The sequence below is a fragment of the Saccopteryx bilineata genome, chromosome 2, assembly GCF_036850765.1.
Source record: "Saccopteryx bilineata isolate mSacBil1 chromosome 2, mSacBil1_pri_phased_curated, whole genome shotgun sequence".
NCBI lineage: Eukaryota > Metazoa > Chordata > Mammalia > Chiroptera > Emballonuridae > Saccopteryx > Saccopteryx bilineata.
The window spans coordinates 361,083,226-361,106,835 of NC_089491.1; the positions used below are offsets into that span (position 1 = coordinate 361,083,226).

At 49.7% G+C, this 23,610-nt stretch overlaps 1 protein-coding gene across 7 annotated transcripts in view; it reads right to left on the bottom strand.

Annotated features, from left to right (window-relative positions):
• The window catches only part of RPH3AL (rabphilin 3A like (without C2 domains)), a 170,722-nt gene that overhangs the window by 84,431 nt on the left and 62,681 nt on the right, over positions 1-23,610 (bottom strand). For all 7 annotated transcript variants that reach the window (XM_066263110.1, XM_066263113.1, XM_066263111.1 and 4 more), the window contains exons 2-4: positions 19,840-19,940; positions 16,126-16,269; positions 12,018-12,147 (exon numbers count right to left, since the gene is read on the bottom strand). In XM_066263110.1, coding sequence (XP_066119207.1) covers positions 12,018-12,147; positions 16,126-16,269; positions 19,840-19,916 — 351 coding nt within the window. In that variant the 5' untranslated portion in view covers positions 19,917-19,940. The remainder of the gene's footprint in view (positions 1-12,017; positions 12,148-16,125; positions 16,270-19,839; positions 19,941-23,610) is intronic.

Genomic DNA, 23,610 nt, shown 5'->3' on the forward strand with positions numbered 1-23,610 from the left:
TGCAGGTGAGCTAGGTGGACAGGGTCTCTCTCTAGAGGGCTGCAGGAACTAACAGAATGACTGCAAGCTGAGTCTTGCCACCAGGGGGCCTCAAGGCTCCCCAAGCCTACCCTGGCTCTTGGCAGCTCTTCAGCTGCCTTTGACCGTAAGCTGAAGGTCAGTGGCAGGACAGGGTGAACAGAATGGTCTCTGGACTACACAAAGTGGCAAGAAAGTAGCTTTTGGGGGAAGAAAAGTCACCGCACAGGCACCAGAGCAGCACGCAAGAAGTGTGCCTTAATGGAGACATTGTAATCGTCAGACTCCCGAGCAGGCAGATGTTCCCAAGATGCTGTGTGGTGTCTGGGCCAACCCTCCGAGTGCACAACAGCAGCCAAGTCAACTGCCAAGCAGCCCGGGCAACGCAGCATCCAGAGCAGGCCCTCAGGGCAGGCGAATTAAGTGACTGTTTCCGGGAATCTAGGAAACATCGGCAGCTGAATGAAAAAATCCATCTTTGTAATGAGGCACAAACACACAGCTTCTACGTCTGAATTAGGCTGGGGAGGAGAAGGGAGACTGCGAGGCCAGTTTGGAGGCGGCTCAGATAAAATGGCTATTGCTCAAGGAAGCTGCTGCTTTGGCGGCTGCACCTAAGGGACAGAGGTGCTGAGCTAGGTTTGGAAAGGGAGTCAAGGACATGGATGAGTTTCACTGCACCCCCATTCTAGAGGAAGTCCCTGAAAAAAGCTGCGCCCTCCTAACCCTGGTTCACTGTTGGTGTGAGCCGCCAGGGAGAGCAGGATGACCATGCCTCCAAAGACTAAACAGAATGACCACCTGATCCAGCAACCCCACTCTGGGGAGATATGCCCGAAAGAACCAAAAGCAAGAATTTGGAGAGCTATGTGCTGACCTATATTCCTAGGAATACTATTCACAACAGCTAAAATGCAGAAGCAGCCCAAGTGTCCGCTGACGGATGATCAACAAAAAGTAATACCTACATACAATGGGCTAAGAAGCCTTAAAAAGTAAGGAGATTCTGAAATAAGCCAGTCACAGAAGACAAATACTATATGCTGCTGCTGCTGCTTCTTTTTTTTTTTTTTTTTTTTAGTGAGTAGAGAGAGAGAGAGGGAGAAGGGGGGGAGGAGCAAGAAGCATCAACTCCCATGTGTGCCTTGACCAGGCAAGCTCTGGGTTTTGAATGGGTGATCTCAGCATTTCCAGGTCAACACTTTATCCACTGCGCCACCGCAGGTTAGGTGATAAATATTATGATTCCACTGTATATGAGAGGTCCTTAAACTAGGCAAATTTACAGAAACAGAAAGTAAAATGGTGGATGCCAGGGGCTAGGGGGGTGGGAATGGGGACAGAATTGCAGTTTTGTAAGAGGTGCAACTTCTGGATATGATGGTGGTGATGGTTGCGCAATGTGAATGTACTTAATGCCCCTGAACTATATATTTAAAAATGGCTAAGCCTGACCTGTGGTGGCACAGCGGATAAAGTGTCGACCTGGAACGCTGAGGTCACCGGTTTGAAACCCTGGGCTTGCCTGGTCAAGGCACATATGGGAGTTGATGCTTCCTGTTCCTCCCCCTTCTTTCTTTCTCTACTCTCTCTAAAATGAATAAATAAAATCTTTAAAAGAAATGGCTAAAATGGCAAATTTTATGTTATGTATATTTTATCACAAATTAAAAAATAATTTTGAGCCTGACCAGTGGTGGCACAGTGGACAGAGCATCAGCCTTAGACGCTGAGATCCCAGGTCTGAGACCTCAAGGTCACCAGCTTGAGCGCGGGGTTGCCAGCTTGAGCGTGGGCTCATCAATATGATCTCGTGGTTGCTGTCTCGAGCCCACAGGTCTCTGGCTTGAAGCCCAACATCACTGGCTTGAGCCCAAGGTCACTGGCTTGAGCAAGGGGTCACTGGCTCGGCTGGAGCTCTCCGGTCAAGGCATGTGTGAGAAGCAATCAATGAGCAATTAAGCAACTACAAGTTGATGCGTCTCTCTCTCCATTCCTGTCTCTCTCTCTTTCTCTCTGTCCCTCTCTCTCTCCCTCCTTCTTTCTCTCTCTCTTTCTCTCTCTCTCACTAATAAAAAAAAATTTGAAAATTGCTTTCCCCTATTTTCAGGGATCCAAGTTAATCCAAGGAGCAGGTGGGGCAGCCCCCATTCCACAGAGCCAGCAAAGGCCAGGCCGCAGAGCTCTGCAGGGCTGTGTAGGGGGCCCTCTCCCTCCCAGGCCTCCCTGGCCCTCCTCCTGTTTTCACTTACACCGCCTTCTTCCCAACCCCACACCTCGTCCACACTGCTCCTCTGCTCAGGACACTCCACCAGATCCGACATTTTCTCGTCGTGGTCTCAGCTCAAATGCCCCCTCCTGACAAAGGCCCATGCTGTATATCCAGAATAAAGAGCTGCCTTCCCACTCCCTCCCCATGGCTCGTACAGTGCCCTCTCCACTTTCCTGTGTTTTGTGTTTTTGCCACTTTCTGGAATTACTGTATTTGTTTGTTCTTGTCCATGTTGTTTTTCTTAGGTCATAAATTATAGGGTTGATGTCGCATAGCAGTTAATGGCAAGGATGCTCAGAACCAGACAGCTTGGGTTCAAGCACTGGCGCCAAAACTAACTAGCTGAGTGACCTTGGGCAAGATTCTTAACCACTCCATGCCTCAGTTTATCCATCTATAAAAAGGCAATGACAGTAGAGCCAACCCCTAGGGTTGTTAGAAGGAATGAGTGAGTTAACATGGATGGGCCCTAAGGACAGTGTCTGGTGCAGTAAGTAAGAGAAGTACTGGCTCTTATGATTACCGAGTAGTGGTTAGGAGGGCAAGGCCACCTCCTACCTTGTCCATCACAGTACCTCCAGGGCCTGGCATATAGTCAGTAGCCGATAAAACACTGTAGCATGAATTAAAGAATTCAGCACAGATAAGCCCTTGATGAAATTCAATTTCATCTGCAAAGACGAGCCTAGGGAGCTGAGCTGGCTCCAGGGATATAAAGACTCCCAGGAGGGCCGCCCGTTCTCCCACTGCGCAGTCCCTGGACCCTCGAGGAGGGCTCAGTCCACCCCCAGTGTTCAGCTTTTGGAGTGGGAACATCTTGAGAAATGCAGGCTGCTTCGGAAGGTTTGGGGAAAGTAGTTGGAAAAGCTTTCCCCCCCAGTGGTGGGGAGGGCAGCCGCCGGCCACGGCCAGCACTGGACAGAGCATGGGGAAGGACAGCCTTCAGCAGGGCCTTCTGGGCACTCCTGGGTCCCCAAGGGCACCACCCATGCTGATACAGGCACCCACTCCTTCGCCTTGAAGTGACTTCTCCTAAGTTTGTTTTTCTATCTCTTTCTCCTCCAAAGTATTTACAAGTGGACTTTTCACATTTAAATCTGAAATCAATCTGGAACTGACTTTTGTGCCCGGTGTGAGGTAAAGGTCAAGGTGCATTTTTTTCCATATCATTATCACAGGACCTCGCATAATTTATCCAAAAGACTATCCTTTACCCACTGCAAACCAGTGTGGCCTTGGTCATAAATTGAACTTTTTAATTTTCTCTCATTTTTGTCTCAGGTGTATATACCTACCAATTTTCCGGTATATTGAGCTTTGGATACAACAACCTTGCTCAAGTCACCTACTCCTGCTAGCCATTTGCATGCAGATTTTCTAGTTCATAGTCATGCTGCTCATGGTAATGGCAGTTTCAGCTGTTCTTTCCCAATCTTTTCGCCACCCATTTCTTTTTCTTGCCTGATTGCACTGGCTAGGCCTTCAGTACAACATTGGGTAAAAGTGGTGACACAGATAAAATAAACCTGTCTTATTTCTGGTTTTATGAGAAAAGTTTTCAATATTTAACCACTGAGTATGATGTTTCCTCTCCTGTGTTCTTTAGAAAGATGTCCCTGCTACTCCGAGGAAGGGAAATCACACGGTGTGAATGGTTTGGTCTGGAGGAATGGAGGGGCAGCATGGCACAGCACACACCTGTGGGGGACCCAGGTCCTCACTACCCAGCCAGGTGACCCTAGAAAGCCACATAGCCTTCACTGAGCCCCCGTTCTCCATCTGTGACCTGGAAACAAAGCTCCCTTACAGCTTTGTCATGAGGACCAAACAGGATGACTCTTGTGAAAGCACTTTATAAACCAGGGGTCCCCAAACTACGGCCTGCGGGCTGCATGCAGCCCCCTGAGGCCATTTATCTGGCCCCAGCTGCACTTCCAGAAGGGGCACCTCTTTCATTGGTGGTCAGTGAGAGGAGCATAGTTCCCATTGAAATACTGGTCAGTTTGTTGATTTAAATTTACTTGTTCTTTATTTTAAATATTGTATTTGTTCCCGTTTTGTTTTGTTTTTTTTTTACTTTAAAATAAGATATGTGCAGTGTGCATAGGGATTTGTTCATAGTTTTTTTTATAGTCTGGCCCTCCAATGGTCTGAGGGACAGTGAACTGGACCACTGTGTAAAAAGTTTGGGGACACCTGTTATAAACTCTAAAGGATGTCACAAGGTGAGACAATGGGCTCCGTGTCCACTGTTGGCAAGAGCCAGACGGCCTGGGGGAGGGCACAGGAGGCCCTGACCTGGGGTGTATGTGGTGTGGGGGGAGGCGGGAGGCGTGGTGTGCTGTGGTGTGCGGGGGTGGGGGTTGGGTGGGGCAGGGGTGGGGTTCAGGTGGGCAAGGGGAGGAAGAGAAGCAGAGGGAAGGCCCACTGCTCAAGGTTGTTTTTTGTTTGTTTGTTTTTTTACAGAGACAGAGAGAGAGAGCCACAGAGAGGGATAGACAGAAACAGACAGACAGGAACAGAGAGATGAGAAGCATCAATCATTAGTTTTTCGTTGTGCATTGCGATACCTTAGTTGTTCATTGATTGCTTTCTCACATGTGCCTTGACCGCGGGCCTTCAGCAGACCGAGTAACCCCTTGCTTGAGCCAGCGACCTTGGGTCCAAGGTGAGCTTTTGCTCAAACCAGATGAGCCCACGCTCAAGCTGGCGAGCTCAGGGTCTTGAACCTGGGTCCTCAGCATCCCAGTCCAATGCTCTATCCACTGCGCCACCACCTGGTCAAGCTCAAGGTTCTTAACCACCACCCTGAGCCAGGCCTGGGGCTGCTGACCAGGTGGTGGCGCAGTGGATAGAGCATCAGACTGGGATGCAGAGGACCCTGGTTCAAGACCCCCGAGGTCGCCAGCTTAAGCGCAGGCTCATCTGGTTGTAGAGGCCTGGGACTGGGACCTTACAGCAGGAGCTTTCAAACTTAAAGAGAATCAGAATCCCCTGGAGGGCTCGTTTAACACAGATGTCCCCCTCCTCCACCAGAGTTTCTGTTCAGTAAGTGTAATGAACTAAATGTTCGTGTTTCCTCAAATCCACATGAATTGAACATGGGAAGTTAGTGAAGCACTAACCTCCAATGTGATGTGGGGCATTTGGGAGGTGATTAGAGTTCAATGAAGTCATGAGGGTGGGGCCCCATGATGAAATTAGTGGCCTCCAGGTTACTGCTAGCTTTCATGCTGGGGGTCTGGGCTGAGCCCCCTCACATACCTCCTCCGAGCCTTGAGCAGGCTGTGTGTGCAGATCAGGTTCTGGCCTGCCCCTTCTCTCCAGAATGTCCCCATCCTGAGCAGGAGGTGCCTGACCCCTCACTGAGCCAGACTTCCCTGAGGGCTTTGAGCCCAGTGGGATGCTGTCTCATCCTCTTTCACAAGGACTCAGCACACATTACTGAGACCATTGTGTCATGGGCAGTCTCCTCTGTTCGAACATCATGAACACATTTTGGCTGAAACCAGAAAAAATCCTATTGCTTCCCTTGCACTGTGATAGCACCATCCTGGGCTCAGACGGGTTTTCCTGCAGCCTTGCCCAGACTCCCATCGCTGGTGAAGCCTGACGCTCAATTAAACTGAAAGCTGGCTGATTCAGATCCTAAGCAATTAGGAGTGCCAGGCCTCTCTAATTAACCAGCCAGCTCCTCTCCCTGCCCACCACCGCCCTCCCCTAATGAGGGCAGGCAGCCTGGGTGTGCGGACCCAATTACAGAGGGGTAGCTGCCACAAGGGCTGGCATCATGGGTTTCACCCGCACTCATTAGCTTGTGGCTGCTGAGCACTGCCAGGACTCTTGCAAGAGACAGCTCCGTGTGGCCAGGAGCACCTGAAGGTCTGCTCCCCACGCCTGGATCTGGACACTTTCCCATGTTATAGATCTCCCCCGCAGGCTTCCCAAGGCCATACTCCTCCGGGACCCGGGGCTGCCTGCCATTGCAAAAGGTAAGGAGGAAGAAAGAGGAGATGAAAATAAATGGAAGGCCCCGGTAACTGATACACTCGAGTTCAGGGCTCCTGATGCCTCCAGTTAGGCCAGTACCCTGTTAGAGCTTTCCCAGGATCCCAGGGCTGCCACGGTAACCCAGTCACTCCTGGAATGAATTATTCATAGTCCAGGAAGGCAAGGATCTGTGTGTCTTTGCACCACATCCCTCTGTACCTGCACCACAGGAATACAATACATATTTATTGGGTGAGTAAATGGATGACATTGTCCTCCCCTTATGGACACCAGAGAGCCCCCCCCCTCAAGGACTAAAACTTTGATGGGGGCTCTGAGGTTAAGTCTGGGTCTCCCACCTGATTCTCCTACGTGATCAACACCTGGCAGGGTATCTGCGTGGGAGACGATCATCTCCCAGGGGCCCTAGGGCCCCGTGGACCTGCCCGCTCTGCTCCAACGCAGCCTGACCCTCAGAGAACTCTTCCTTCTAACAAGGCCCATCTCCTACACAAAGGGCTCAGCTCCGCCCTTGTCGTCAAGTCCCCATCTCGCCTCTGTCCCTCCTCCAAGGCCCCCCTGCTCCTAAGTCAAATCTGATGTCATGGCCTATGTTTTCTCTCCTTTTAGTACTTCTCCCTGTCCTCAGGGCTTGCATCCTCATAGTCAGGGGCTTGTCCAGCCCATTTCCAGCTCATACCTTTGCTCTGCTGCTCTCCCCTGCCTGGAATGCCCTGTATTCTTTTTTTTTTTTTTTGTATTTCTCTGAAGCTGGAAACGGGGAGAGACAGTCAGACTCCTGCATGCGCCTGACCGGGATCCACCCGGCACGCCCACCAGGGGGCGACGCTCTGCCCCTCCGGGGCGTCGCTCTGTCACGACCAGAGCCACTCTAGCACCTGGGGCAGAGGCCAAGGAGCCATCCCCAGCGCCCGGGCCATCTTTGCTCCAATGGAGCCTCAGCTGCAGGCGGGGAAGAGAGAGACAGAGAGGAAGGAGAGGGGGAGGGGTGGAGAAGCAGATGGGCACTTCTCCTGTGTGCCCTGGCCGGGAATCGAACCCGGGACTTCTGCACGCCAGGCCGACGCTCTACCACTGAGCCAACCGGCCAGGAATGCCTTGTACTCTTGGCCCCTCAGAAGGCTTCAGGAGACAGCTCCTCCAGGCAGCCCTTCCGATTGCTCTTAGTCCTGGAAATCCTGGTCCCAGTTGTATTCAGCATCACTCTAGAGAACACTCTCTCCCCACTTTGACCATGAGGACCTGAGGGAGTGACTGTTGGGACAGTTCTCCTTTTGGATTCCCCTAGCCCAGAATGAGCCCATAACAGGCTGAATAAGTGACTGAGTGTTAGTTTTAGGTCAGGAACTTGCACAGAAATGGAGGAGTTTGGTTTCACTGCTGGCTCAAGACATCCAATGCCAGAGAGCTACGAAGGCTTCCAGAGACTTTTATATAAATTACGAACAATATGGGACTAACTGTAGAAACTCCAATTTTAAGTTCAAGAAAACATAAATTCTAATAAGGAGAATGTGGGGTGCTATGGGCTGAGTTGTGTCCCCTGAAAATCCAAATGTTGAAGCCCTAATTCCCAATGTGACTATATTAGAGACAAGGTCTTTTTTTTATTTTTTTATTTTTATTTTTTTATTTTATCTTTTATTTTTTATAGTGACAGAGAGAGACTCAGAGAGAGGGATAGATAGGGACAGACAGACAGGAACGGAGAGAGATAAGAAGCATCAATCATTAGTTTTTTGTTGTGACACCTTAGTTGTTCATTGATTGCTTTCTCATATGTGCCTTGACCGCGGGCCTTCAGCAGACCGAGTAACCCCTTGCTCGAGCCAGCGACCTTGGGCTCAAGCTGGTGAGCTTTTGCTCAAACCAGATGAGCCTTCGCTCGGAGTCTCGAACCTGGGTCCTCTGCATCCCAATCCAATGCTCTATCCACTGTGCCACCGCCTGGTCAGGTGGAGACAAGGTTTTATTAAGGTAATCTGGGTTAAATGAGGTCATAAGGGTGGGGCTCTGATCTGATAAGACTGGTGTCCTCATAAGAAGTGGAAGAGAGACCAGAGTTTGCTCCCTACCATGTAAGGATACAGTGAGAAGACGGCCACCTGCAGGCCAAGGCTCTCACCAGAAACTGACCTGACCAGCGCACTGATCGTGGACTTCCCACACTCCGGAACTCTGAGAAATAAACTTCTGTTGTTGAAGCTGCCCAGTCTGTGGTATTTTGTTATGGCAGCCTGAGCTGACTAATACATGTGATGTCACTAACCCTCTTCTGAGATCTATGGGAGGTAAGTTCCATTCTTTATAACACATGAGCAGCTAGGACCCTGACTAGATTAACAGGAATAGCAATAACAACAGATCCTTTACTGAGTGTTCAAAATGGACCTGACACTCTTCAAAGAGCTTCCCTCCAGTAGCTCATTGACTCTTCACACCCAGCCAATGAGGACATAAGCTTTATTATCCTGTTTACAGATAAAGAAACAGAGGCTGAGATACATTAAGAGACTTGTACCAGGTCCCTGCATTGTGGCCAAGTTGGGACCACAACCCAAGTCCGTCTGCATGGGAGCAGCAAGCCCAGGAGGAGCACCACCCACTCACCATGCAGGGTAGACTAAGTGACCTCTTGCCCTGGCCCAATTGCAGTCCTAAGACCCTCTTTCCTTCCAAGGGCCCTCAATCACACCCTCTAATCCTTCACCACCTGCTCAGAATACACTGAAGAACCCGATTCTCTTAGCATATGGCCCCTGTCCATGTGTTGCCTTGTCCCCAACCCCATCATCTCCCAATGACAGCCATGACCACCTAACTAGTCTCTGGCTTTCACTCTATGTCCCCCTGCAATGCACTCACCAGACAGTAGCTAGGCTCATCTCTTAAAATAAATCAGATCAGCCTGACCTGTGGTGGCGCAGTGGATAAAGCGTTGACCTGGAAATGCTGAGGTCGCTGGTTCGAAACCCTGGGCTTGCCTGGTCAAGGCACATATGGGAGTTGATGCTTCCTGCCCCTCCCCCCTTCTCTCTCTCTGTCTCTCTCTCCTCTCTCTCTCTCCTCTCTAAAATGAATAAATAAAATAAAATTTTAAAAAATAAATAAATCAGATCACATCACACCCCATTTAAAATGCTCCACTGGCAACCCATTAAACCTAGAGTCAAATCTCCTCTCCTGACCTTGACTTACAAAGCTCTGTGTGATCAGCTGTGCCCACCTCTCCCTCCCTCTGTCCTCGGTGCCTTCATTAGTTCCTTGAGCATGCCCAGCTGGTTTCTGCCTCAGGGGCCTTCATGCTTACCGCCCCCTCTTCTTGGAACTCTTTTCCACCCGGATCTTCTGGGAGCTGGCTGTTGCTTGTGTTCCGGTCTGCCCTAAGAGAAGCCCTCCTAATCATACTCTATCACACTGCCCTGTTTTAATTCACTACAGAGCCCTCAGACCATATGACATTATTTTATGTTTGTTCATTTGTTTGTGGTCTCTCTTCTCCCACCCCTGGAAAATAATCCCCATGGGAACAAGCACTCTGTCCATCCTGTTCAGGTATCACCAGCACCTAGAGCAGGGCTTGCACACAGTGGGCCCTCTACTATTTGCAGAAGGAATAAACGAAATCACAAAACCTTCTTAAGGAAAAATGAAGAACCTCCCGCAAATGCCCATCATTCAGCTGGAGCCCTAACTAGCATGTTCCCCTCCCATTTTTATCCAGAAACAAGTCCCCTCAGAAACTCAAAGGGCTCCTCACCTTGCCACGCCAGCCAGGACCAAGTCCTCAGCCTGCAGCAAGATAAGAATAATGTTAAATGGAAATGTCCTCAGGACTGGGCCAGTGTTCCAAGTGCCACGGGCGGGGTGCAGGTGGTAAAAGTGTTCAAAGGAGCGTTTTCTCCCACCCCACATCCGGCTGCGGTCATCCGTGGGATGGCCACTGTGGCCCAGGAAATGGCTCCCCAGGAGCAGCTGGCATTGGCCCCTCAGCAGCAGGGGCAGCAGCCTGCCTCTGTGGCACAGGCCCCAGACCTTCCTAGGGGAGGGGGATAAGGCTCCGGTCCCTTCTCGTGGTCCAGCAAACCTGAACATTTATGGTAGTTGTCGGGTTGAGTGGAAGGAGGAGGAAAATGCTGCTGGGTCCCATTCCTGCAGGCAAAACTCACCAAGCCATAACCCCACGGGCCCAGGTGCAGGCAGCAAGACAGTTCTGGGTCCCCTTGCCTACCACCTGCTGGTATCCAGTCCTTCAGCAGGAGCTGACGCGGGAGTGCCTATCCCCTCCCTGACACACAAGTCCCTGTCCCACCTCCAGTGTTCTTGAGACCTTCCATCAATTAATCTACATTCCTCCGCCTAGTTCACCTCATGTCCCAGAGCAGGGGGGAAAGTATCTTTGCTGAAATCCCAGTCTTTCCACTTATTAATTGTGCGTTTTAACCTCTTTGCACCTGGGTCCTATAATCCAGCTTTTGAATGCCATTGAAGATGCCCTTTTCAAGGATGCCAACGGCTTCCAGTTTTTGACTTCTTCATATTTTACAGTATTCTCAACTCTTACAACCTCACCCACCCCAGTCTTCTATTTCCTGTTACTTCTTCCCAGAATGTATTACTCCTGAAGTTGGAAGTACTGATCATGTTTTATCAAATATTGGGATTTCTCTACCTAATGTACTTTCAAAGAGAGAAGGTTTTTCCTGTCTTGTTCACCAAAATAACTCCAGGCTTAAAAGAGTCACTGGCACATGGAAGTTACCTGAGGATCAGTTCCAGTAAGATTAAAGTGAAAAACAAAAAAAGCAAAAGACATGATACCTTGGGAACAGTGTCCATAACCTAGGATAGCAGTAAAGGGAAGTCCCATGATTATAAATGAGCAGCGAATAGTCTAAGTTCAAGTGAGAATAAAAATCTAGAAGCGTTTCTGGGAGGAAAAAAAAAGTAGAATCCATGTAAGAAAGAATAAAATTGAAATGCTAATAATCTTGAGGATTAGAAGGCACATTATTCTTTGGTCAATAAGAAAAAGAAAGGCAATTAGAAACTCCAGGAAAAACAAAATGTTATTGTAAAACATACTGACTCAAAATGAAACAATTTAAAATGTGATACAATTTAGAGCAATCAATGGGGTATAAGAACAGGAGAAAATCCATTTGGCCTTGCTACAAAGATCATTCTCATTTGAGGGGCCAAGGATCAAGACAGCAGACCAGTAGAACAGGAAGTGTAACCCTAACATATAATGTGGCTATGAGGGAAATTGTATTTACTTAGTAACAACTAATAACATTTATTGAGTGTTTAATGTGCCAGACAAGGTTTTAAGAGCTTTGCATATACTATTAAATCCTCAAAACTCTCTAAAGTACATATTATCATTATTCCTATTTTTTGGATGAGGATGATGAGGCAAGACATATTAAACAAGTTTTTTGAGGTTATATGGCTAGCAGAAGAGCTGAATTCACACCTGGGCCTGTGAAACCCAGAGGTCCACTCCCCAGGTCTGGCCCTAGAAGCCAGGCCACTTGACCTTCCTGATTCAAGATCCAATCCTTTTTGTCAAGCAGCATAGGGTACCATGTGCTTATACATGTGGGCACAAACACACATGCACTCCTGGGAACCAGGATGCAAAGCCACAGAACCTTAGCAGAGCTGGTCCAGGCTGGGTAGCCAGAGTGACAGGGTCAGAGCAGGGCCTTACCTTCCTGCAGTCTTTGCAGAACACTGACGAGCTGCCCAGGAAGCCCAGCACCTCCCCACAGAGCAGACACTGGGATAGGCCATTCCCCATCACGTTGCGCCTCATGGTGTCCAGCCGCTCCACCAGCCGCCTGCAGCACAAGACACAGTCAGATGGAACGTGCTCTCTGTCTCCCACCTGAACACTGCCTGGACATGGCTGTCGTGAGGCCTCACACTTCACCAAGCCCCACAGGCTGTTCCCTTGCCTAGGGTACTATTCCCTGCCTCACCACCTTCCCTGGTTATACCTCCTAACCACTCATTTACTCACCCGTATTAATAGAGCATCTATGATGTACCAGACACAGGGAATACTGCAGCAAACAAGCCAGAGACAGACATGGTCTCTGCTCCAATGGTTCAATAAAGGGAGGAAATCCAGAAACAAGTGAACGAGCAAACCGACTTCAGAGGGGAAAGTGTTATACGAAATAAGCGGGCAGGGGTGGGAGACACTGGGGGTGGGGGGTGGGGGGCAGCAGCATGTTAGATGGTGATCAGTGAAGGTCTCTCTGAGGACACTTGAGCTGAGAGCTAAAGGATGATAAGGACCAAACCATGTGAAGAGCTAAGGGAGGAAGCATTCCTGACAGAGCAAGCAGCCTGGAATGTTCTGGGTACGACGGGGCCTAGCATGTTGGGATGATAAGAAGGCCAGTGCGGCTACTGCCTCATGAGCACGCAGGAGGGTGTCTGGAAATGATAAAGGCAGTGTGGGAATTGAGGGCAACAGTCTAGCATATTCTCTAGTATAGGCATACCTTTAAAAAAGTGAAGCAATGTCTGTCTTCAATCATAATTTAGGAGACTATATGTAAGTAGACTTGACATCAGTGCAGTTTATTTAAAAGATAAAAGAGCATCCTGAAGGCCTGACCAGGTGGTGGCGCAGTGGATAGAGCGTCAGACTGGGATGCGGAAGGACCCAGGTTCGAGACCCCGAGGTTGCCAGCTTGAGTGCGGGCTCATCTGGCTTGAGTAAAAAGCTCACCAGCTTGGACCCAAGGTCGCTGGCTCCAGCAAGGGGTTACTCGGTCTGCTGAAGGCCTGCGGTCAAGGCACATATGAGAAAGCAATCAATGAACAACTAAGAAGTCGCAACTTGCAACAAAAAACTAATGATTGATGCTTCTCATCTCTCTCTCCGTTCCTGTCTGTCTGTCCCTGTCTATCTCTGCCTATGTAAACAAACAAACAAACAAACAAACAAACAAACAAACAAAAAAGCATCCTGAAAATGATGGTTTATGTATAATAATCTGAAGACATCTTTCATAAAACAAATACTACATTTTGGTTGTACACCTAGCTAGCGTTTGCTATAAGGCCCATAACTTTTAAAGTAACTGTCTTGTATGATTAGAATATATGAATGAGTAATTTATTGTGTATCAGGAATGTTTTGGTACTGAGTTTTCACAAACCACTGATGTAGCTACAGAAACTACTACTGTGTATAACATGTTGTGCATAACAGATTGTGCCTCTTAACTTTGTGTGTATACAGGTCATTCATATTTTAATGTAAATAAATATGATTTTGCACTTTGTGATAAAAAAAAATGGAGTCTGGGATAAAAGGAGGCTGGAGGGGTGAAGAGGGTCAGAGGACATGGATTTTGTAGGTCACAAACGGAGTTTGGATTCTTCTCCAAGATCAGTGTGGAGCTACTGAGGAGTGCTAAGCAGAGGAGTGATCTGATCTGGGTGACCTTGTTTAAAGCTCACTCAGGATTACAGGGGGCATGGAGGCAAGAAAGCCACCAGGGGGTGGTGAGCGGTCCAGGGAAGGGAGATGGAGATGCTGGGCTGTACTTCAGAGGCGCCCCGGTGGGTTTGGGGAGAGGGAAGAGAGATCTAGGATGGCCTGGAGGCCTTTGGTTTAAGCAATTGGGCAGATGAAGAAGCTGGAGAAAAAAAGAAAAAGCACCAGTCTTTGAACCTCTGATGCTGAGTGTCCAGCACTCTTCCCTGAACCCCACTAAGCCTGGCGTGGGTGCCTCTCCTCGGGGTCCCATGGCCCCTCAGCCCACTGTGACCCATTTCATGACAATTTTAATGTAGCAGCACAACCTCCACAGAACTGGCTGCCACTTTGGTTTTGTTGGCAGCAGTATGTCCAGTGCCCAGTGGATACTCAGTGAAATTTCTTTCTCTCCTTTCTTTTTTTTTTTCTTTTGGAGAGAGAGAGAGAGGCACCAACTCATTGTTTCACTTATTTGTATCCCCATTGATTGCTTCTCTTCTCATACATGCCCTGACTGGGGCTCGAACCATGACCTCAGGGTCGAGCCTGCACCCTTGGGGTCGAGCCGGTGACCTCAGGATGAAACCAGCAACCTCGGCACTCTGGGACAACGCTCTATCCACTGTGCCACCAGCCAGGGCCCTGATGAAGATTCTTGAATGAAGGGCCGAGTATGGATACATTATCTTCTCTAATTGTCTCACCACACACCCAGTGAGGAGGATGCTATTTTCCCCCATTTTAAAGATGAGAAGACTGAGGTTCAGAGATGTGAAGTCACTTGTCAGGGTCACACAGCTCTTAAAAGGTAGAACCTGGGTCCACACCCAGGTCCCACTCTCCCCTGAGGTGACCAGGTTCTACCCTGGGAGCCAAGGGACAGCAGACTGGACACGAGGCTGCCTCTACCCCCTTGACCCCTAGCAAGCACTCCTACTTCCACAGGGTTCACTGTTCCTGACCCAGGGACCTGCAGGGCCACTGGAGCAAACCCAGCTTCAGCCCAGGGCTGACCCGCTTGTTCTCGGGGACCCCTGTCAGTACAACCCTGTGCCTCCTAACTCATGAAACACCCAGGACGTACCTACCTCCTCCTTCTGAGATGAGTAACCTGAGGCACTGCCTTTGGGTCACTCTGTGCTCCTGCCAAACCCAGTGCTCACAGAGGGGCCAATGTGAGCAGCATGGGGAGGCCAAAGGCTTGAGGGGGCACAGATGATTCCCACCGCACAGGGGAGCCCTTATGAAACACCCTCCACTGCTCCCTGCACACTCTCCTGAAGGGGGAGTGCTCCTGTCCGTCATCAGAGGGGGCAGGTCTGCAGAGCGCCTAGCAGGGCCCTGGGCGGCAGAGGGCAGAGCCAGGTCCGGTGGGAGAAAAGCACGACAACTAGTCCGTCTGATCTAAACCCTTTCTGTAATATGATGATAGTGAAAGGTCTGTCTTTGCAGCATAGACACTGAACGGTCCAGACAGCAGTGATCTCTGCACTGGTGCTTTCACTTTCTAGAACTGTGTATTTCTTCAGTGTCTGACTTTTTTTTTTATTATTCATTTTAGAGAGGAGAGAGAGACAGGGGGGAGGAGCTGGAAGCATCAACTCCCATATGTGCCTTGACCAGGCAAGCCCAGGGTTTCGAACCGGCGACCTCAGCATTTCCAGGTCGATGCTTTATCCACTGCGCCACCACAGGTCAGGCAGTGTCTGACTTTTTAATGATCATATATGTAATAGAAAAAGAAACAGAAGCAGCACAGGAGAGTAGAGTGAGATTAACTCCTGCCCAAGGCAGTGTGCTGCACTTGTGTTTTCCCACTTGTGCTTTTCAGATGTTTGAGGACATATGAATTGCTTTTGTAATTAAACAAGCAAAAAGAGACCCAACAAAGCTCTCAAGATGGTGTAGTAGTCAGCTCTGGGTGTCAGAGGCCAGGACAAGAACTTAGAACAAGCCGGAGAGTGTCCCCCGTTGAAGTCTTAGCTGGGACGGTCCAGGTTCATCCTCCACTTAAGTCCCTCGCTGCTGGACTCCAGCTGACCCTTAAGTGTGCAGAGCTGAACAGCCCCTAACACCCTCCACCACACTCACTCACCCCCCACAGCCTGGGGCCCACACTTCAGCTGCTATCCCCACCTTACAGATGGGTATATTGAGGCTGTGATGGGCTGGGTTATGTGTATACACTCCAGGCAGAGCTGACTCACTCCCGGTGGAGAAAAGCCAGCCCTGGGACAAGGGTGCCAGCCTCCAGCCCACTGATCTGGCATTAAGTGCCCTTGCTGTCCCCTCACTGATCTGCTCCTGACCCAGCCCTTACCCAATCCTCTGCTGCTCCATGACGTCGAGCCGCTCGGCCCTCTGGATGACCTGCAAGATGGCCTCCACTTCAGCCGGGCTGAGGCACTGGCTCTTCCTCTGCTTCTCTGTCTGGTAGGTGTGCATAGACCAGCCTGTCTGCAGCCTCGAGAGAGAACAACACAGCCCTTGAGGCCACCCCAGTGCAAGCCCCAAACCTGTGCCGTGCCCACAAAACCCCCCTGAGAACAGTCTGGGGGTGTCAGGGGCAAGGAGGTCAGGGAACAGGGCAGATGCCAGGCTCCCAGTGCCGGCTCTGCCATGCACCAGCTACTGGGCCTCACAGAGATGGCGGTAGCAACCCAGCTGCAGGAGGCAGGCACAGAAGGCACCCGCTGTACAGACAGAGAAGGCCGCCACCACCACCGAGCAGGAGTTGAGGGAGGCGTGCAGAGGTGATCAAGAATGAAAACCTAGATCTAAGTCCCAGAAGAGAGTGAGATAGAGTTTACTATGGAATCGGAAAGAACTGTAATTAGGTTTAAAATAAACCTTGAAGATAATAGATTGACAGCATTTTGGAAACGGAGGGTTCAAAAGCAGGAGGGTAACAGAACTGCATAAGAGGAAAGGTGGGCTAGGGGCTGGCCCAGGGGGCTCAGCGTCTCTGCTCCACCGGACTGCGGGAGGGACACATCCTGGGGCTGTCACTAGGGGCTGAGGGGAGGGACTCAGACCCTTTCTATCTTTCTGGATGGGGAGGGAGTGGCAGCGGCAGACCAAGCCCCAGCTCCCTGCCCTGGGCCCAGCTTCTCTGAGACATTCTGTGCCAGGTGCTGGGAACAGAGATGGGCAAGATGGCAAAGTCACCACTTTGAAGAACTATAATATGCTGGGGGACACAGATGCCTAATCAATTACATAAATGTTTATTTAATGAAAAACTCTAAGAGCTATTCATTCAATGCATATTTACTGAGCATCCACTGTGATACCAGGCTCATAAGGTGCTGGGGACATGCTGCTGGACGGCACAAGCAGGTGGCTGCTAGGAGGACATATAAATAAATAAGGAGAACTAACCTAGTTGGTTAGAGGGGAGCGGGCACAGCACCGGCACCACCACCTGTCCCAGCGGGCGCAGCTCCTACCCGGCTCACTCTGGCCCAAGTGCCAGCCTGGGCCCTGCAGACTCCTCCCACTGGACCTCATGTCATTCTGAAGCCAGGACTCCCCATTTCTCAGAGCAGAAAAGAGGCAGGGCACAGTTAGGTGGCATTCTAAAGGCAAGTCAGGAGTTGGCAGGCCTCTTGCCTGGGGAAGCTCTCATCTGGCGGCTGCCAGCTGTTACCAGCCCCACCAAGCTCCCCCAGGACAGCCTTTCCTGCCTCCATCTGATCACTCACTAAGCCCCAACAATTACAATCTCTCATTGGACTCCACCCCCACCCCCCTACCCCTGTCCCATCAGGCTCCATTCCCACTTATGGCCATGGCTGCCATTGAGCGGCATGCTCCCCTGCAGTACCCTACCCCAGCCAAAGGAGGGCGCCTCAGACTGCTAGACGCAGCTGGCCGCAACTCCTGGGCAAGACCCTTCAGTAGTGCCCAGCGCCCCCTGTGCCCAGTGGGGTGCCCTCATCCCTGGCTCCGCTGGCTTCACGTGGTGTGCACATCAACTGCTTCTAGCTCCCCGTGTTCTGGGCTGCATGCTGTGTCCAAACCTTGCCCATGTTATGCCCTCCGCCTGGGGAGTGTGCCCATCTCCCTAAACCCCCTTTCCACCGGCTCACTCCTATTCTTTCAGACACGATCTTCACCAGGAGGCTTTGCCTTGATCCCCTGCAAGACGGGTTGAGTCCATTCCCAGAGTTCTCATAAGGCCCGGCATAGCTCCATCACCAGGCTGAAACATTATTTTGAGCCATGTTGGGACCCTCGGTCTCTCCTCCAGAATGTGAGTCTCTGGAGGATCAGGCCGTGCCCCACTGGGCCCCTGCCCACCTCTCAATCTTCCTTTTACCCCATTCACTGTGTCACTCACTCTGCATTCATGTCAACGCTGGCCTCCTGTGAGGCGCTCTTCATGTCATGTTCCTTCTACCGCAGGGCCTTTACACACGTTTTCTCTGTTTCTAGAAGCCCCTTCCCCCTATTTCCATCTAAAATTTACCCCTCCTCTAGGATTCAACATAAGTATCACACTCTCAGTAAAAGCCTTTCCCAATTCCCAAATTAAGTTAGCACCCCTGTCACCCCTACTGCCTGTTTCCACTGTCAAAGCACATGAGTAATTATGTGTATGACACTCACTCCTACCCATTAGAGCCTTAAGACAAGAAACCATGGTTTCTTGTTCGCTGCTGTGCAACCAGCACCAGACCTGAGCGAGAGCCAGTAAGGTCACTTCCCCAGGCTCCCCAGTGAGTGTCTGGACAGGGGGGCTTGCAGTACTCATTTACAGAGCCTGGCGGTACAGGGCAGCGCACCCCGGGGAGACAATAAAAGCATGTGCTCTTCTGAAAGGTGCTACCACAGCTTCTGGCTCCTGCGCAGTACAAGACAAGGTCAGGGGGAACTGAAGGGGATGCTGGAGGGGTAGCCAGGGGTCACACCGGGCACAGCTCTCTGTGGCTCTCATGTCTAGCCAGGCAGGACACATCGGGTTGCCTGGCACCAGAGGAGAGAGCGGGAGGGGCCAGTTTCCTCCCCAGTCTCTCCTCCTGCAGGGGCTGAGCCATCCCAGTGAGAGGGACAAATAAAATGTCATGCAGATTCCTGCCAATCACGCAGGACTCCACTCTTCTCAGGCACTTCGGATTAATTTTTCACTGCCCCTTTGATGTTTCAGCTCTGTGTCCCTGCAGGCTCACATCTAGTTGCCAATTTTTTGAACTTGGTCCCATTTGGGAAACGCTAGGTCTGGTAATTTGATAGATGAAGGGGACTCTTAGGCTTAGCTGACACCAGGGACCTCCAACTCCCTGGAGAGACAGGGATACAGGAAGGTTGGAGAGGCCTCTGCGAGCCCCTGATCTTCAGCCACAGGGGGACAGTAGCTAGAGACAGCTTGACCAGAGTGGAGCTGAGGGGTCACCAGGCTGAGAGACAACAGGAAAACCAGGACCCCAAGGGGACAAGCCAGAACAAGAGAGACCTTGACAGAAGCGCTGGGAAGGGCCCTGCAGCACCCTGAGGCTGGCTGTGTGTTTGTTACAGCTGGGGTGCAGCTCTTCATTCATTTGACTGCCTTCTCTGTCCTGCTTGTCAATGCCGGGCCACTCAACTATGAAGCAGGCCTCCAGAGATCAAAGGCTCCCTGCCTCCAGGGTCTCGGGGACTGAAGACTCATGACAAGGGGCTTTATGCTGTTAACAGAGAAGGCCAGGGAAATGGTCCAGCTCCCTGCAGCCTGTTGTGATAGAAAAAACACAGGTGCGAGGGTCAGAAGGATCCCTGTGTGGGTCCTGGCCCTGCCACTTACAAGGTAAGTGACTTGGGCAAGAAGCCCAGCCTCGGTTTCCTCACCTGAGAAATGGAGATGAATTCCATATGGTTAAGTAAGTGAATGGCTGTTCAGTGCCCAGCTCAGGGAGTAGAGTATGGTGTCTGTGGGATAGGCACTTGTCTCCATACTTCTCTCTCTGGGTCCTTGGGACTGAATCTTGTCAAAGAAAGGAGGGGAATAGGGGCAGGGAAGGAACAGAAGGCCTGGCTGGGCCTCTGAGGTACTCACTTGGCTCTCAGGGCGAGCTGCCGATCATTGGGGCAAACCCACTGATCGCTCCCACTCCCAAAGATGGTGTCGGCCATGCTTGCAGAGTGCAGGAGTCACATCTGAGGGGAGAAGAGGAAAAAGAAAGAGAACATCCTTGGCTGGAGTGCCGGTGGCAGACAGGTCCCTCAGGCTCCAGCCACTGGCACTTGCACCCTATCCCCATACATTGCCCCATGACGCCCGGAGTCTCACCATCAGAACCACTCCTCCAGCTCAATACTGTTCCTTCCAAGGTCCTCTTTCAAAAGGCTCATAATTCTGGGAGGGCAACCAGATTTTCAACTTAGCTGCCAAGCCTGAGGGGGGGGAGGGTATTTGATCCCTGCTCCCCCAAGTACAATGTCTGATGTGCTTATCACATCACCTAGCAGAAGGGGCCTGGGCAACGGGCACAGGTCCAGCGCAGCGCCTGGTACGGGGGTGTGGCTGGAGCCAGCAGCCTTCCTCAGCTCCACTAACAAGGTCTTCATGGACACTGCTCCCCAGGAGGCTCTGCCACAGCCATCGATCACAGTGCCAGAGCAGGAAGGAGGGCAGGCAGAGACAGCTGCAGCCTGGACTGCCACCCTACACAACTGCAGGGGACACCGTGTAAATGGCACCCTCGGAAAGCCTGTGGAGAGGTGCCCCTGTTCCAGGACCTCCTGCTGCTTTAATGTCTACAGTCGGCGTACTGGCTTTCTCTTTGTCACTAAGGATATGTGCCGGAAAGAGAAAATGAAGGACGAAAGAGGGTATCGATCTCAGAGCAGAGATGAGCGGATGCGCGGAGTTACCCACACTCCCCTGGTCTCATCTCATCTAGCCCAGTGGTTCTCAGACACAGGACTTCTTTCTTTACACCCTTAAAAATTTCTGAGGTCGGAAATTAGTCTTGGCAGTTTCTCACATGTCAAAGAGAGTTATCGTATGACCCAGAAACTACTTCTGGATATGCCCAAGAGAACTAAAAAGACACAGCCACACAAAAACTTGTGCATAAGTGTTCATAGCAGCATTGTACATAATAGCCCCAAAGTGGCAACAATTCAAATGTCCATCAACTGATAAATGGACAGAATGTGGCTTATCATACAATGGAATATTATTTGGCTGGAACATGGATGAACCTTGAAAACATTATGCTAAGTTAAAGAAGCCAAATACAAAATACTACATATTGTAAGGTTCTGTTTGTATGAAATATTCAGAATAGGCAAATCCATATAGACAGAAAATAGATGAGTAGTTGCCAGGGCTGGGGTGGGGAGAGAGGAATGGGAGTAACTGCGAATGGGGTTCAGGGTTTCTTTTCGATGAAAATGTTCTGGAATTAGATAGCGGTGATGGTTGCACAACTTTATGAATACACTAAAACCGCTGAATTGTACCCTTTAAAAGTGTGATTTTTATGGAATAAGAATTACATCTCATTAAATTATTATAAAAATTCTTGAGGACTCCAAGTTATATGGATTATAGCTATGGATATATATTGGATATTAAAACAGAGAAAAAAATAAAAATTCACTAAAAAATAATAAACCCACTAGATGCTCACATATTTTACAAAAACAACAATATTCTCAAAACAAAAACCCTTAGCAAGAATAATAGCCTTGTTTTACATTTTTACAAATCTACGTAATGGTTGGCTTAACAAAAAACAGCTGGATGTCCATATCTGATTTTTCATTTAACCTTTGCGATATGTGGTTTTGTTAAAGAGCACAAAGAACATCCACAAGTCTCACAGGTGCCTGTGAAGGTTGGAAAGGGAGGAGCATTTTAACGGTCTTCGCAGATAATTGTGGCTATTTCACATGGCACCAAAACTCAACAGTTGGTTGTTTCTTAAAGATTAGTTCTAATGTGGCATATAAAACAATATCAATAAACTTTTCACCTTATATATATTTTAAAGGAAATGAGACCAAATGTCTTATTATTTTGAAAATAATTTTGAGCTTGTAGACCCCTTGACCTGTTGGGAACCCCCAGCCAATGGTTTGAGAATGTTGTTCCTTTCTCAAACCGATGTCACCCATTTCTGTGATGGCCAGCAGCGGGCAGCGTGTAGACTGCAGCCAGCTGACCCCCACAAGGACCAAGCCAGGACCTTGACCGCAGGCGCCTCTCTATTCCACCCACGAGTACATTCAGGCACTGGCTTTCCACTGCAGAGTGCCTCGGGAGACGGACGCGTACGGGGACCCCATGGCTAGGCCCAGCATTGGGGTACCACCATCATCAAAGCCCTCCTCAGATTTAGTCTAGACCTTTTCTCAAATGAGGCTAACATCCAATTCAGGCAAACACAGACGGGGTAAAAAATGATATTCATCAAACAACTTTAAACAGGAGTCCTGCTTCCATCTTTCCATGCACTATGTCTTTTTGTTGTTTCAATTTGTTATCTTGTGAATAGTATAGTCACACTGCTGTGTGGGTGTGAAAAGTGTTACTCTGTTCTAAGTAAGCATTTAAAATATACTACAACTTGGTGGACTTGTTTCATTATTATTATTATTTTTAAATACCGTAGACTCCCTTATCCACAGGGGATATGGCCCAAGGCCTCCACTGGATACGCATACAATGTTTTTTCCTATACACAGGTACCTATGATAAAGTTTAATTTATGAATTAGGCACAGTAAGAAAGTAACAACATAACTAATAATAAGATAAAACAATTATACCAATATACTGTAATAAAAGTTATGTGAATGTAGTCAATCTCTCAAAATATCTTCTTATACAGCACTCACCATTTCACTTAAAGGGAGCACTTTACAACTTCTCTTGGTACACTAAAATTGCCAGCATCCCTACTTTTGCGCTTTGGCGTCTTTATTAAGTAAAATAAGAGTTACTTGAACAGAAGCACTGTGATATTGTGACAATCGATCTGATAACCGAGATGGTTACTAAGTGACTAATAGGTAGTGTAAACAGCATGGATACACTGGACAAGGGATGATTCACACATCAGACAGGGCAAAGAAGGATGGCATGAGATTTCATCATGCTACTCAGAATGGCACATAATTTAAAATAATTAATGAATAATTTATTTCAGGAATTTTCTGTTTAATATTTTCAGACCACAGTTGACTACAGGTAACTGGAATTGCAGAAAGTAAAACCACAGATAATGGGGGACTACTGTATTCTGCAAGCTTTAAGAAATGGAAGTGCCCTGGCCGATTGGCTCAGTGGTAGAGTGTCGGCCTGGCGTGCAGAAGTCCCGGGTTCGATTCCCGGCCAGGGCACACAGGAGAAGCGCCCATCTGCTTCTCCACCCCTCCCCTTCTCCTTCCTCTCTGTCTCTCTCTTCCCCTCCCGCAGCCGAGGCTCCATTGGAGCAAAGATGGCCCGGGTGCTGAGGATGGCTCCTTGGCCTCTGCCCCAGGTGCTACAGTGGCTCTGGTCACGACAGAGCGATGCCCCGGAAGGGCAGAGCATCGCCCCCTGGTAGGCAGAGTGTCGCCCCCTGGTGAGCATGCCGGGTGGATCCCGGTCGGGCGCATGCGGGAGTCTGTCTGACTGTCTCTCCCCATTTCCAGCTTCAGAGAAATACAAAAAAAAAAAAAAAAAAGAAATGGAAGTGATGGTCTCTCTGGATGGGATAGGCTATGTCCTGAGTAAACTGGGTGTCCCAGCAAGCCACCAGTCATTACCTTACAAATGCTGCCATTCCTGTTTCTGCCTGCAGGGGCCACCACATCTCAGGCCACTGCTCCCAGGA